We start from the raw sequence: 16,980 nt of genomic DNA, 5'->3' as shown, positions 1-16,980 counted from the left end.
ATTGTCATCAAAATCCACCAGTGCCTTTTTTCCCCATAAACATAAAAGGATATGCAGAATTTGGCTGCAAATAGGATTGTTTAAGTTGTAATATCAACATGCAGCAAACTTCAATGCCCACCTAGGTGTCATCTTCCCTTAAAATGGGAAAGTGAATCCGGGGAAACCAGTTTTCAAAAGAAGTAAATTTCTATATATGGTTTCATTCCCTCATTCCGTATCTATTTTCTAGCAACAAGAAAGCAATGTTTGCAGCTACAATCACACCCACTATAGTACAAAATGATTTTCAGAAAGTATTTGCTGAATCCTGTAGCTGTGACCAAGATAGAGAATAAATTCAGTGCTGGCAGAAATACACATCAGTTGCTTTACTTGGTCACAAGCAAAATGGTTGAAAAGGGCTCCTTGAACTCATATTTACCTTGCTCATAAAGTAATCCCTCCCGAGTACTTTAGGTGGTTAAATCTTGAGCAAGGACATTCTGCATCAACAAAGTACACATTTACTTAATGCCAGCAATCAACCACATTTGAATTTGCAGCTTTTCTGCTGGCCTAAAGGTAAAATACTCAAATTTCAGCCTTGCCCATTACAATCAGTTCATTCATCTGTGAGCATGAATTAAAGCCAATGAAACCCCCCAACCCCCGCCCTCCCCCCTGAAATCTCTTAAAATGGCACTACTTTATACAAAGATTGACTTCATTCCCTAAACAATTCAATTGCCTTTCTGTACTAATCTGCAAAGTCTGAACTCTGAACCTCCAAATCCTCTTTCTTACCTTCTCAGCGTCTTGCTCATACAGCCTAAGTTGAAAGCACTGATCCAATTTTAATTTCCGCACATGCCACATCTGATGCAGATGCTGCCTGGTTGAGTGTAGCCTGTCAAGCATGGTAGATACTTTGGGTAAAAGATTCTGCAAGTCAGCATTCCCTGACCCAGAGTTCTTTTTGGGAAAGCTTTCACTGCCCTGTATCTGCTGCAACAGCTTCTGGCCTTCCAAGTCCAAGTCCTCAATGGGAGCTTTGATGACCTTCTTCTTGAGTTGGGAGTGCTCCTCAATCATATTGCGGGCACCATCCAAGTCCTGAGGCAGTTCCTTCTTTGCAAGTATCTCCTGAAGCTCCTCTAGCCGGTTCAACATGTGAGTGGCATTACTAATGAAGTCCTCAAAGGCCACTCGGATTTCTATCCATTCCTCATGGTCGTACTCCAAGCAGCCTTCAAACTCGGGGGTCAGCTGAGATGGGTCAACTACTTTGGTAAGGCCTTCTAAAGACACCATACTGGTCTACAAAAGAAAACAAGTGGTAAATATTTAAGTTAGAGTTAAGTTGATTTTTTGAAAAATAATGCACATATATATTTTTAAAGCCCCCCACCCCCCAACTTGAGTATTTCTGGAGAGCAGGATGTTTTGCAATTACAGATCACAATGGAACTTAAATTAGAAAAAAAAAATAAATGCACCTTACTTTTTAGAGAATTAAAGCTTTCCATTAATCTACAGAACAGGTACAGTATAAGCAAAACTGCAAAAGCATACTGGATAACTGACAAAACAGATTAAGTATATAGTGTACCATTTGTTCTTTGCCTTCCTTAAATGAAAATGTTACCTAGTTCTCATTTATTCCTACAATCCCCAAAAGGCATTTAACAATAGTATTGATGGCAGAATAATTATTCCTGTGGGAATTCTGTGCAAATTCTGCAATGTGTAGTTCTTTAGAATTCCCTCGGTGCAAGAAGTTAACTGTTGCTGCACAAAATTTACCCTCAGCTGGCAAAGGGTAGAATTATGGTTTAAATGCAGTTGCTGCCATGGCTTTCCTGTAGCATGGCTGTTCCAAAGTCCTGTCAGTGTGGTGCCCAAGTCCTTCTCAAGAGAATTTGAGAACAATGCAGGATTTCAAACACCTTGTTGATCACACTCTGCTAGTGCCATGAAGGCCATGGCACCAGCTGCATTTCAACAAGGGAGAGCTGTGCCATGTGACAATCGTGCCAGGAGTATGTGAATTTGAGGAGAAAAGCTGGGGGAGGGACTTTTTTTTGGAAACAAGGAGTTAAGGAACCAGGAGAGGGGGTGGCATGGATAATGGAACATGTATGCAAGAGGACAGGGGTAGGAGATTAAGAGATAGAGGATAAGGAAACGTGTGTGAAAGAGGAGTTGAGCTGGGAGAGATGGGGTAAAGGGGCTGATGGACCTGGAAGAAAGTAGGTATGTGGTATGGTATGAAGAACTATGGGAGGTAAGTTGATGTGTGTGGAGGGAGGGAAAGATGAGGAGTTGAAGTAGATGTTTCAAAGATGATTTGGGGAAGGTGAGCATATTGAAGGAGAGGCTATCCTGGAGGAGGGATGGCCTGAAGAATTACAGATAGCATCAGTTTTTGATCTTTTTAACTATGAACACCACTGTGACCAGAGCAGTATGTCTGGGTGCGCTGGAAAAAAGAAGGTCTGAGTACTGGAGCGGTTCATGACTGTACACTGAGAAGTGGAAGGCTATACTTTAAGTTTCAATTCCTTGAACGCATCTGCAAGAAAATGGTGGACAGAAACCAACAAACAGCTGGTGTATCACCCTGATCAAGGGTCACAGAGGCATCCTGCTTGGCAGAACCAAAATGGAATAGGCGTCAACCAGGACTGAGCCAGTGCCCTGAGACAAAAGAGGCATGTAATCTGACTTCCAACTCCGCCAATTTGGGTCTGGTGGTCACTGGCACTGGGAACCAGGATCACTTATCCCTGGAAGTGAAGTAACTCCATGAAAACACTGTGACGTGCTCTGTCTGCGGATCACAATCCAGGTCTGTTAAAAACGGCTCTCCACATGAGATGGCCAAATTCCTGGGAGAACTCTTGCACAGAGGCAATAACTGACCGCTGATGGATCTCTGGTGAGACTTTTGCAGGAACCACAGATTCCACGTGCTAGAGCTTCATGCCCCTGTGTTTCATGTGCTGAGTTGGATATTTTTCCCATCTCCCAGCCCTGGAAGACATGGATGGGGTTAAATCCGAAGCTCCTACCCCCACCTCGCATGCACCATGGCACGTGGTACATGGATGCTCCTCTGCAGGCAATCTGGCACAACTGAAACATGAATTCATGTTTGCACATGCTAAAGAGTCCATCCCTATCGATTTTTGTTCTGAGACAGATAAAAGCTTTAGAAAAAAAAGATTGTTTAAAATCCAAGATGATCGCTGCCATAAAAATTGCACCAAAAATGGCCTGTGGAGACTTAATTAAAAACCAAAAAAAAACCCTAAAAAATAGGGGTTTTAGAGATGGGAGACCTGAACTCTACCCTTGGAAACATTCAAAAATGATTTTTGTCAGATGCCCCTTGATTTCCCCATAGGAAATAATGGGGTTGTACTCACAATTCTGTGCGGTGTCTGCCTTTCAGCTTTTCACTGCAGCTGAAGTGAATGAAAAGGACTTTCTGCTTCAGAAATGTCTTCAAATTACTCCAATCCTTGAATCTTCAGGCTGCTAGTCGAACTGACCCCGACTGAGACCTCCACCCCCACGGAACCTCAAAGTGCAACATGCAGCCAGCACCATGATACCCCAAGGGTTCTTATTCAAAAGGCAACATGGCTCCCAGGGGAACGGATCCTCATCCCTGAAGTGGCACACAGCAGGCTGACTCCACAAGTCCATCCAAAGGAAATTGCAGTCTGGCCCTGCAGAACCTATGTCCTTTCCCATGCAGAGATCCCCCTAAATAAGGGGTTCTCAGGGCACCAAAGCCACTGAAAAAAAAATAACTTTAGACGAAACATCTCTGCATGGTTCGCTTGCAGAAGGAAAAAACTGAAGAGCGTGCTATACTCTGAGGGAGGCGCTGAAAGCTGTAAGTAGCACACTTCTGCAAGACCCGGTTTGCGGGTTTGGAGTTGAACACCATATGTACAGACTTCAGAGGAGATGTAACATAAAAGATCTTTAACTACCCCAATTCTTCTGTTCTTGTTATCTTTTAATCTGATTGATTTACCAGCTGTGGCTGAGTAGTCAAAGAGCTGCAGGTGCTGCCTACTGCACCCACTTCATTAACCAGGCCAGCATACATGCTTCTGTATATGAGCCATCTACACAAGTTAAGTAGACAGCTACTATTCAGCAAGGTAAAATTACCCTCCAACCTTCCTGACTTCTACCTCAAACTAGCATTTCTTTTATTACAATTCCTCCATGGTTTGGTGTTTTTTTTTGCTTTGTCTTTTCTTTGCTTTCCTATTTTAAATGGCATTCTTTTCGTTTTTTGTTTTTATATATTATGTACACCATGCTGTTGAAAAATCGAAGTGCGGTTAAAACTTTTTAATAAACAAACATAATCATAATCTTAACAAGACAAGATCCCTGGAACCAGAAATAGCACTAGCAACTCTACCCTTTCTACAATCTGCAGTATTCAAAAGTGTTATTCAATGATTCCATGGAACTTAGGTAAATTTGGATCCAGTTCACAAACCCTGACAGGTTTGATCCAGTCCTAGGTTTACCCTGTTGCATCCATGAGCTTGTAAACTCTGATCTCCCCATCACATTCCCTAAGAAAAGCAAGATTACAAGTCCTTGCATGCAACAGAGTAAACACAAGACTGGATCAACCCTGTTGGGTGAATCTGGATCCAGTTGGCAACCTTATATAGAACTCATTCAGCATAACCTGTAGAAATACTATTACCAGAAGCTTAGTATTAATGCTATGCCAAGCAGTTTTTACATACACAGACAGAATAGTAAAGGCTCCTTATGGTACATTTTAGCCTTTGATGAGAAAAATGCAGTTGCTTATTTTAAATGAATGCAAAACAGATGTCTGCTGTTAGGCAAATTACCTCAAATTCAAACTTAGAGCTGCCAAAGTTAGTTCTTTGTTTCTGCCAAAAGTTGTCTGGCTTGATAATCAGTGCAACATGAATACAGCAGGGAAAGGATTCTTGTAAAATCTTCAACAAGGGTTTAATGGAGTCCCACTTAGATCCACGCATGTCTACAATCACTGTGAATCCTCGTTTACAGACTTCTTCACTGCAGGGGGAAGGAATAAGGTTAAAGTTCACAAAAGATTCATTACACTTGTACGCTGACTTGATAGCTTAAAATTTCTTCCCTATATTAGCAGGGTACATGGCTTTCATCACTAGACTAATTTAGGTGGAAAAAAGCAAGTTACTTATAAGTTACAACTTATAAGTTACTTATAAGATAAATCTGTAGTATGTATTCTCCATGGATAGCAGGATAAGTCTTCACAGATCAGTGACAACATCCAACAGAGTGTGCGGAGCAGTTTTCCAGTTGAAATCACTCTGGAAACTTTAGAGAAGCAATGCCGCATATGCATGTGCCTTTTCGATCATTAGAATTGAATGAAATCGCTTTCAGTCTCTAATAGACAAGAGTTCACAATTTGTCCTAGGGGACGTGGTGGCCATCTGAGGACTTGTACTCTGTTTCCCAGGGGAGAACATTTGCTACAGGTAACTTGCGGCCTCTTTTACAAAGCCGCGCGGCAACAGCCCCGAAGCCCTTTAAATCTCTATGGGCTTCGGGGCCATTAGCACGGCTTTGTGAAACAGGCCGTTAGTTTTCTCCAAGAAAATGCAGGATAGCACATTCTCAAAGATGGGATTCCCTATCTACAGGATGCCTTCAACAGAAAAGGGGAAAAAGGCACTGCAATAAGAAGCCAAAGATTTTTTTATTCAACTGGTTTTATATTTTGATAAACGGCAGTGGAAATTTGCACCCATTGCATGAAAGATAGTAGTGGCAATTCAGGGTATGACAGGGGAAAAAAGGTACAGTAGTAATTGAAAGATTTTTGATACAATTGACATTCATTATAAAACTGGTAATCTATTAGGTTATGTTTAATATATTACACTTGAGACAATTTTTTTTAAATTATTATTGCTTATCATAGGATCTATGGCTAATTTATTCTCATTGTTGCTGTTAGTTTATTACTTAGTGAGTTTTATTATTGAAATTCTATTTTACAAATATTTGTATTTTTTTTACTTGAATGTATTTCGCCGATTGTCCAGTTCTGTTTAGTAAACCGCCTAGAACTTTTGGTTATGGTGGTATAAAAGAATAAAGTTATTATTATTATTAGGTTCCTATGATTTAAAAAGATGGTTTATTAATTTAATTTTTATGTATGAACTCACTTGTTAGTATATTTTATTCAACTATGATATAATTTTAGGTTTTTATTTTACTTTATCAATTTATATTACTTAGGTTTGTCATTTAATTAATCAATTAGAATAATTTATACCAAGAGTAGTTTGAATGTGCTACTATTTAATGTTTTTAAAAGGAAAAAATGGGAGTGGGTATGTATATTTTATCTTATACTGTTAGGAAGCTAAATGATTTATATTGCAAATTATTTATTGCGATACTCAATACTTGATAATATAATTGAACTTATGTTTTAGTTTAATACAATTAGAAATCATATTGATTTAGTATTATTACATGGGGAGATTAATTTCTGGGAAGTTATTAAGGGGCCTGGGGAGGATGGTAATTGCTAATCTGGATGCATTAACCCAAGTTATTGAGACACTTACAGGGGTGGGTTAGGGGAGGAAATGGGGGGGGGGGTTGTTTAAGATCCTGGATGTGTGTAGAATTATTAATGATAATTTCAGGGGAACATATTTGTTTTATAAAGGCAAATAGACACCACTTGTCATAGGGCAGACAGAAAACTAAAGCGAGTGTAAATGACCATGCTAACATCTGTCAAGTTCACATGAAAAATTATAGTATTTTATAACCTATTTATGTACTTGCACTCTCTGCACATGCTCTGTCCAAATTGCACTTTTGCACACACCCAACCAGGAAAGTATGGACCATCATTTTAAAGCATGTACGTTTACACCAATTGATATAAGAGGTCTTTTGTGTGTGTATATTTGGCCTCATTCTCACATAAATGACTATAAAACCCCAATGTAATTTTCCAGTTAAAATCCCCCTTATAAAATAACCTTCGACGAGTCTTGATGTGACTTTCAAGAGCAAACCTTACCTGGACATGGGAAGGAGATGTATTCTTCTATCTAACTACATATACTGTGAACCGGAAAAAAAAACCCACACCAAAATGTTTTTGTCATATCTTTCCAAAGAACTTGGCCAATTCTTATGAAATTTAGTGTGCAGTGTCCTGAATGAAATGGAAGTAAAATGTTGTAAATATTTCCCACCACTAACTCATGAAAATGAATTGTGAACTGACTAAAAGCACAGTTTTATGGCGTATCTTGCAGAAAAATGTAAAATCAAAAAGTAATGTTTCGATTAAGCAGGTGTTCGAAGTGCACTCCCTTTGCCCTTAGCCTTGGCTGCCACTGATCTATGGACTTGTCAATGACGCTTTGCTTCAGCTCAGCCCAAACAGAGATGAGGCGCTGTTTAAGATCTTCAACGTCAGATATCACTGTCCGGTGGACGAATTCCTGTATCAGCCCCCAGATCCAGTAGTTAACTGGGTTTAGGTCTGGTGAATTCACAGGCCAGAGGTCTGAACCAATGAAGTCTGGGGGGTCTATCGATATAACAGTTCTGCGGTATCCTTTGTCTGATGTACTGGGGCATTGTCCTGTTGGAACATAAAATAGTATCCTGACATGCAATGGATTACTGGCAGCAGCTTCTGCATTAAGAGGACATCCCAGTAGTATGTGTCATTGATCTTAACCTCAGGATCGATGAACAACAGATCTGTGAATCTGAGTTTTGAGATTGCGACCGAGACCATGACTGATTGGTTGAAGGTCAGGCAAGTCTGTAGTAGATGTTTGGCATTAACCTCATGCTTCAGTGTTGTTGAAGGCATGTGTAGGCGATTATTCTGTGTGTTAATCAGTAGAGCTACTGTAAATATTTTTTTATCTGTAAATCAGATGAAGCTGACACTGTGCTTCAAGTACTTGGTCAAAAGCTGTTTGCACCATTTCAGGCATGTGTCTGTTGTGTAAAGTTAACTCTTGGGCACAACACTTTTTAAGACACTTTAATTTCAGATTGTCATGAATTATCCTAACCACAGTTGTCTGGTTTATTCCTGCTTCTCTTGCAATTTGGCAAGTTGTTCGGTGTGTTTGCGGTGCATCCTCCTGGCTCAGTACAAGATCATGTACAATGTCAATGTGCTCTTGTGTGCAAATAGAACACAGTCATCTGCTGCCATTGCTCGGATCTTGCATGGCAGCACATCAAGGCCACTTTTGTTCCAACCTTTTTGTGGGAACTCTGTCAACAATCATCGACTGCTGTAACCTTTTAGCAATACCAAGTTCTTTATCAGAATTCGGTCTTCTGCAGTGAAAACCATTTTGATACAGAGATTGTCTCACACTACCATCCATTTCTACGTGCATCCCATAACAATTCAGTTTCACAATGTAGTGTTGTGGTGCGGTGGGAAATATTTACAGCATTTTACATCAACTTCATTCAGGACATGATGCATTAAATTTCATAAGAATCGGCTGAGTCTGTGGAAGATAAGACAAAAAACATTTTGGTGTGGGGTTTATTTCGGTTCACAGTGTACAGTGTTTGATTCCAGTAAGTTTGGGGCCGCTGCTATCAAAAACAAAAATCTGGGTGGACTTTCTAAGATTTAAATCATGATTAAAATCACTAGTTAGAAAGAATTTATTTAAATCATGCCCATAATATTATGAATGGATTAATGGAATACATTTACCCCCAAAAATATAAAACATTGCATGAATAAACAGCCTAAAGCTACATAATTAAAAACTAATTCTTATTTCTATTAACTAACAAAACTAATAACTTTTGGAATATAGGGATCCTTTTATTAAGGTATGCTAACCGATTTAGTGCGCCCATAGAATATAATGGATGCCTTAACTTTTAGCACATACTAAATCGGTTAGCATGTCTTAATAACAGGACCCCATAATGCATCTTAAATAGAAAACTAGATAGATTTTCTCAACAACAAAAAAAAGCATTTTATATTTTTTTTAAAAATCCAATTTTAATTAATTTTTTTTTTTTAATCATTGATTTTTATCCACATTGGACTGTAGCCTTCTAAGCGATTCTGATATGCTCCAACTGTACTAAGATGAACCCTGATGAAGTTGGTCATCAAACCTGGCTCATGTAGGAGGTATTCAAGCAATATTTTGTGTGAGACAGGTAAGAATCTAAGATCTTTCCATTATACCGGACAAACCTTTTCCACTTGAAACCATATGACCTGCAGCATGTTTAGGAATATTTAATGTAGGAAAAGTTGAGCACCATTCAAACTGAGGAAAAAGGAAAGGATGCTGGGATGCAACAGCACTCCCTGCACCTGCATGATTAGGAATATCCCAGTTTGATGAGACTTATAGGTAATTGTTGTACTTGACCAGAATACTGATCATGTCTTCCTTACACCAGCTAAGTTTCAGAGAGTGATCATATATATAAAGTTTGCAATGACTGGACAGTGAACTCTTACCGCGAGGGTGGCGATATACACTCCCTCTTATGGAGTTTCATATCTCTGAGCGCATTATATAAAGTCTGATCACTCCCTGTAGACTAATACTTCATTGAAGTCAGTCTTTTTTGTATTAATTTTGAACTTTTTACTGACTTCCTTCATTGAATTCATGTTCCCTAATTTTTCTAAGGAAACGGATTTGTACCTATTCACAGGATTGAACCATGGCATCCATGGGTTGGGAAGCACATTCTTATAACAACCAGCAGCCAAGTGACTTGTTATCATCTTTTCATTGATTTACTTCTGAGGATAGCACCACCATACCTACGGATAGGGACCACCTAGAGACATTACAAAAACGAATTGTGCAAGCTGAATTACACGCTGCCACGTTGGCAGAGTATTGCCGTCTCAAAAGGATCTCATGGGGTCTCCATATGAGGACGGAACCCAGGCTTTTTCTTGACAATATGACCTTTCTTGACAAATGGAATGCAGTACTCACAAGTGCTCATTGGACTTAATGCTTCTAGTCATAGAAACAACCAAATCAGAATTACAAACATATCAGAGTGAATTTCAGCAAGCAAGCGATTCTTTAGAGAATAGAGTTAATGCACATGAATATAGCATCAAATTACAGGAATTCAACACCAAAATTGAAGCCTTTAAGGAAGATTTAAGAAAAACTAAAATCAAAAAATTACATTGGGGACGAGTCGGATTATACTAAAGGCTTTGTATATATACAGATGGATAAATCTTGTATTAATTGGCGTACAAAACACCCTACATTTACACAAACGTCTTCAGACACATCTGATGACAATAAGAAACAACTAAAAAGTTCAACCCAGGGTCAGAATGTCCATTTTCAGGGAACACCCACGTCAACGTTCGGAGACCAATCATCAGGTCCAAACAAACGAAGACACAGCCCTGACATCTAATGTGTTTAATCTCTCTCATAGAACATTGACAACTGTGGAGCTTTCTGTTTTAAATAAAGGACTTTCATTTGTGCCAACTAGTTCTTACCATTCATTTGACACTAGAATAGCATTGTTCAAATTCATCAAGATGTGCAAATTGAAACATTTCTTTCAGAAGGAAGGTGATTCCATAGATCACCCATCCAAATTTGGTGCTAATAGGTGATCAATAATCAATACTCAAATATACTCCACTATTTAAATCAGAGAGCCCACTCTCAATTAAAGAAAATGCCTCAGGTTTTCTTAAGGTAGGGCATAAATGCTCAAACCTCCTCCACCAACATCATCGGCACTAAGAGTAGAATGTGGTAATAGGCACATTCTCTCCGGAAGTTTTTTTGCTGATGATGCTGGTGGAGGAGGTTTGAGCATTTATGCCCTACCCTAAGAAAACCTGAGGCATTTTCTTCCATTGAGAGTGGGCTCTCTGATTTAAATAGTGGAGTATATTTGAGTATTGATTATAGATCACCCATCCACATATGACAAATCTTTGAAGGTGAAATCTACATGGTGCCCTCCTGGAATGGTGGATCCACATATTCAAACCTTTGAGAACCTGGTATTGAGAGATGTAGGCATTTTGGAGAACAACCCTCTTTCCACACGTTTCGATTTGTCTCAGACTCAACAAACAGCATTGCAGTCTTTGGCAGCAGATGAGAATATTATCATCCGTCCAGCCGACAAAGGTGTGGGGGGGGGGGGGGTGTTCTCCAACATGCTGATCAATATGTAGCAGAAGCCACACGACAACTATTGGACTCCACTTATTATGAACCCTTACAGGGTGATCCTATGGAGCATATTCCAGATGTGATTTCTCATCTTTTAGTACAGGCATTGGAAACGGGAGTTATCACTGAAAGAGAATTTAAGTTCTTATTTTGCAAACATCCAAGAATACTTGTGATTTATTTTGTTCCGAAGATCCATAAATCATTGACCGATCCCCCCGGGAGACCTATTGTCTCGGGGATAGGATCTTTGCTGGAACCATTATCTGCAATACTGGATACATATCTTAAAGACAGAGTCCCATTGACATCTTCGTATGTGCTGGATTCCGCTACCATGATTAATTTTTTGGCTAACTTTCAGAATGTACCATCTTACGCTATACTCATTACTCTCAACATCACAGCGTTATACACTAACGTACCACAAAAAGAAGCTATTGACATCATTACAGAAGAATTGCGAGCTTTAGAGTTATCCAAAATCAGGATCCATTTTTTGACACAGTTGGCCTCCATAGCGTTGGATATGAATTATTTTCAATTCGATACGATGTTTTATAAACAAATCAAGGATATTGCAATGGGAGCCAAGATGGCCCCTTCTATTGCCTGTCTGTATGTATCCAAATTTGAACGCAATTTTCTATATCCTTCAGAACATTGGCAACATCTTAAGTTTTGGAAGCGCTATATAGATGATATTTTGGCTGTATGGACAGGCCCCACAGCTAGTCTTAATCAATTTTTTGAATGGCTTAATGGCTGACAAGAATTTACAGTTCACTATGACTATGGATGAGTGTCAAGTGTCATTTTTGGATATTATCATCTCTTTACATCAAGGGTTGTATTACACCAGCATTTATCACAAACCTACCGATAGGAATAACCTTTTGCAATACAACAGTTTTCATCCGAAGCACTTAAGGAATAATAGCCCGGTGGGCCAGCTTCTATGCCTTCGGAGATTGTGTATCACAGTTGATGAATATGTCAGCAAAGCCAGTAATGGAAGCGATATAGGTGTTTCACTTAGATATTGGACAGACACAGAGAAGAGTCTTGGCTTTGTAAACACCACCAGATAGAAAACTTCTATTTGAATGGAGAAAGATCTCATGAAAGTTTTTCTTGCTGCCACCAGAACAGCTTGCACTGGAGGTAGCAATCCAAAGGACACAAATAGGTATTGCTCTATTTCCATGCCATTAGAACCAGTAAATTGAGAATGAGGTGAAAGACAGAACACCAATTCTGTATTATTGAGACTAGAAATACTCAAAGTCTGAATGGAGATTTAAAAAAATACCCTCTGAAGCAGGAAAAATAAGTTTTTCACACTAGTGTGGCGTCATGGGAATCAAATCACTGTACCCAGTCTTTGAAATTTCTGTAGAGTTCTGCAGAGTATAAAAATAGAGGCACAGAGAAGTAGTCTCTCTTATGCAAGGAGATTTGGATGTGTTCTTTAAGCAGCAGATTAGAAACTTGGCACTTACTGCTGGTGACCAAATGTTTGTAGAGTTCCCCATTGTCAGAGATCCAACAACCATTTGAAAAGTTGAAGGACTCTGCTAACTTTTAGTTAATGGGCGGCTTCTGAAGCCCTTGAGATTTAAGGTTGAATAGAGCCCTCCTTCAGGATGAGGACATATATGGAATACAGCCATTGATTTCTCTTAAAATGGGACTGGCACTTATGCATTGTATTGGCCTTGTCCTGGAGAAGCCAAGCTAAACAGCCTTCTCAGAGGAGCACAGAAAATGCAGACAAATCGCTCAACTCGATTAAGTTGAGAATCCAAGTGTGTTTTTTCCCATTCCTTGAGAAAATATGTACCTAACCTTACTCCAAACCCCCTCATGAGCAGGTTAGAGTTTGGATTGGAAAGGAAATTGATACTGTTAAGATGTTTCAGTCAGAAAGACAAAGTCTATTTAGACAGCTAAATAAAATTGCCTCAGCAAACTGATTTCTCTCTAATGGTGCCTGAAATAATTCTGGTGCTGAGGATGCTGAACCTGCCTATAAAAGAGAAGCAGCTCCTTTTTCTGAACGGTAGACTTCTCCTAAATTAAAAATAGCAGCTGAACATTAACATTGTCTTTGATCCAAGTAACTTGTATTATTAACCTGAGTCTCTTTGGAACCCTGGTAGGGATTTCTTTAAAAATATGTTTTTAATTTTTTTTTTTTTTAAGTGTGTATACTGTGGTTGCATGCATTTCAATGGGAAGTTAACGCCACATCTTTGCTATTTGGTAGTTTAAAGATTTGCTATGAGATGTTTTGTATTTTATACCGAGTTGGAAAAGATAGGGTCAGGTTGTTAGAGTTACGATGGTCAGCAGATCTACCTAATAATTCAGTAAATCTGGGGAAGCTGTTAGGGATATCAGTGTTTAGCATTTTAAATGCTATGCAGCATAGTCTGAATTCTATTCTATTTTCTAACAGCAACCAGTGTAGTTCTATAAGCAATGGTGTGACATGATCAAATCTTGATTTGTAGTATATGAGTTTTGCTACAGTGTTTTGTATCAGTTGAAGTTTTTTTCATTAATTTCACAGAGATACCTGGGAGAAGAGCATTGCAGTAGTCTAGGAGTGACAGTATCATTGACTATACAGTATCCTGTAGTTCTGTTCAAAGAAGTATGGTCTTACCCTTCTTAGTTTTTGTAGTGTAAGAAAAGATTTTCAGACTAAGCTATTAACATGAGCACTGAGGAACCATCATTATACCCAAGCTATCCAATCACAAATAGTATATTACAGCCTTGAGTTCTATTCAGTCTGCCTTCAACCGATCTTCTCTATTTCCTCTAGCCTCTTTTTTTTTGCTTTGTGATTTGATTGATTGTAAACTATCGATGTTCATTGCATGAAATGCGGTATATTAAATTGCAATAAACCATAAATCACTAGTGAGGTAGAATTAAAATACTGAACACATCTAGTAAGTCAGAGAGCTCTGGTTTATCAGAGTTCATAACCAGTCATTTTTTTCTGTACACTTCAAACCCTAAATGATATTCTCAAGACGCTAAATAAAATATTTACAAGTCCAGCACAGAATCATGGCAACACAACAGCATATGTGCTCCTCAACAAAAGGTTTAGAATATCTTTCTGAAGACTTCATATTAAAAAATAAAATAAAATCAGCCTGCTGACTGAGATTAAGTGTTTCTTTCCTATGTTCTAACTGAATGAACATTCAAACCAAGTCTCAAAAATGATGACATGACAGCCTGTCGCACCAGCACTGTAAAGCTGGTAATTATTCTAGACAGTCTTGATCAAGGCAGTCTCAATTTGAGCAGGTATTTAGAAATAGCCAGTGCCCTAACGGGGTTTTTTTTCTTTTGAATTAGAACGGTAGAAATTCAAGTATCCATTTAGGAGTTACCTGCAGTTTTGCACAACATAACCATTCCCTCACCCTGTTACCCCCCACCCCCTAAGAAGAACCATCTTCACAGCAAACTGAATGATGAAATAATTGGGGGAACTCATTTTACCCAAACATAGGGCTCCTTTTACAAAGGTGCGTTAGCGTTTTTAACGCACACACTGGATTAGCACGCTAGCCGAAAATCTACCGCCTGCTCAAAAGGAGGCGGTAGCGGCTAGCGCACGGGGCAATTTAGCACACACTATTCTGCGCGTTAAGGCCCTAGCGCGGCTTTGTAAAAGGAGCCCACAGTTTTATACAACTTGGAATAGCCTGGAAGTATCAAAAGTCACTTATTGATAGAAGACAACAAAGGTTTTCTTTGAGCACATATATGGAAGAGTTGTATCTTAGTTGATAATGAAGGGTAGTAAGATGCTTAATTGAAGAGAAAATGAAGTCATCCATCAAATGATGCAAGCTCCTCAGATATGTATCTTACAGTCTAATACTGGATAACCTGTGGAAAGCCACATGATGCAATGCAGAATATGGACAACCAAAGTAACTTTTTTTTTTAATATCAAATATTTCATAGAACCAATCTTAAATTGGTAACAGTTATTCATAGAAGCAAGAAAGAATCAAAAGATAAAATTATGTCTTACCTGATCATTTTTTTCCCTTAGTCACAGCAGACGAAGCCAGACAAATGGTTAAGTCCATCCACCAGCAGGCAGAGGATAGAGAGTAGTGACTTGTGATTGGAGAGATATAGGATGGCATGCTCCCTTGTCACACAATATTCTGTATAATCAAGTGGAACAACCAACCACACGACGTGAAAAAACTTCACCAAACTTCCTCCTCAGAGATAAACCACATTAATCAAACAAAAATGTATTCAATTACTAAGAGGGTGACAACTAACTGCAAGGAGGATACAGAGAGACAAGACCAGCAGAACCTCAACGGGATGGGAACCCTTGATTCATCTGTTATGACTAAGGGAAAGAAAATTATCAGGTAAGATAATTTTACCTTCCCGGGCATCAGTAGCAGACAACCCAGATGAATGAGACAGGGTGGGGCCCAGACAGTGCCACAGAGGGAACCAATTATCCAAATGAAGCCTCTGACCGCACTGCCACATCCATGCTGCAGTGCCTAGAAAAGGTATGCAAGTGGTTGATCGACAAATCTCCTCTAATAAAAAGGCATGGAATTCTGCCTTAGAAGCCACCCACCAAGGGAAGGCTACTGTAGAGGACAAAGAAGTGATCCAACAGAAGAAACTATTTCGTAGCCTACAAGTACCTCAGCAGAACCCTGTGCACATCCAACAACCAGAACTGGCGAAACCGAGACCTCTTCTTTTCTCCATCTATACTCATTCCCTTGGTACTCTGATCTCCTCCCATGGCTTTCAATATCACCTCTATGCTGACGACGCACAGATTTATCTTTCTACACCAGAAATCTCTCTAGGAATCTAGACCCGAATCTCAGTTTGTCTGTCTGACATCGCTGCTTGGATGTCCCGTGGTTGAAAGGCGTGGCATTATCCTGGTCAATACTTCCTGAAGCCCCAGAAGAATGCCCACAACAAATAGCTGAACCATTCCCTGGGGCCTATCCTCCAGGAGACGCTATATCTTAGAATCCCCCAAGGCTTTCACCAACTTTTCCAAGTCTTCTCCAAAGAGAAGCTTCCCTCTGAAGGCAAGCTTAGTCAAGCGTTGCTTAAAGGCCATGGCCTCAGCCCAATGATAGAGCCAAAGCAGTCAACATACTGTGACCGTCGGGCCCATTTGCTTAGCCGATGCCAAGATCAAGTCATAGAGCAAGTCTGCCAAATAGGTGATACCTGTCTTGATATTGGGCAATTCAAGGATGTTCGGAGAATCTGACTCCTTTAATGAATCCGCCACATGCTGAATCCTATTAAGACTTGATCAGGCAGCATAAGAACTGCAGACTGCTGCTTGCAGAGACAACGTGAACACCTCTAAGGCGCGCTTCAAGAATGATTCCAGTACCTGATCTTGGGCATCCTTAAAAACAATGCTGCTCCCAACTGGAGGCATTGTCTTCTTGGTGACTGCAGTCATTAATGAATCTACCTCATGCCACTTCAGTTTCTCCATTTCTTTTGGCACAGATGGGGTACAGGCGAGCCATAGCCTTCACCACCTTCAAATCTGAGTCTGGGATGGCCCACTGCATCGTGATTAACTCCTGAATGGCATTGTGAACCAGAAACACCCAGGGGGTAAGAAGGCTGGTGCACACTATCTTGTGAT

General features: G+C 39.6%; 1 protein-coding gene across 7 annotated transcripts in view; it reads right to left on the bottom strand.

Moving 5' to 3' along the window:
• The window catches only part of TRIO (trio Rho guanine nucleotide exchange factor), an 830,868-nt gene that overhangs the window by 504,675 nt on the left and 309,213 nt on the right, over positions 1–16,980 (bottom strand). For all 7 annotated transcript variants that reach the window (XM_033929852.1, XM_033929845.1, XM_033929848.1 and 4 more), the window contains 2 exons: positions 4,881–5,073; positions 787–1,299 (listed from right to left, as the gene is read on the bottom strand). In XM_033929852.1, the coding sequence (XP_033785743.1) occupies positions 787–1,299; positions 4,881–5,073 (706 nt within the window). The remainder of the gene's footprint in view (positions 1–786; positions 1,300–4,880; positions 5,074–16,980) is intronic.

The sequence above is a fragment of the Geotrypetes seraphini genome, chromosome 2 (assembly GCF_902459505.1).
Source record: "Geotrypetes seraphini chromosome 2, aGeoSer1.1, whole genome shotgun sequence".
Taxonomy (NCBI): domain Eukaryota; kingdom Metazoa; phylum Chordata; class Amphibia; order Gymnophiona; family Dermophiidae; genus Geotrypetes; species Geotrypetes seraphini.
This window is presented reverse-complemented; position numbering and strand designations above follow the sequence as displayed.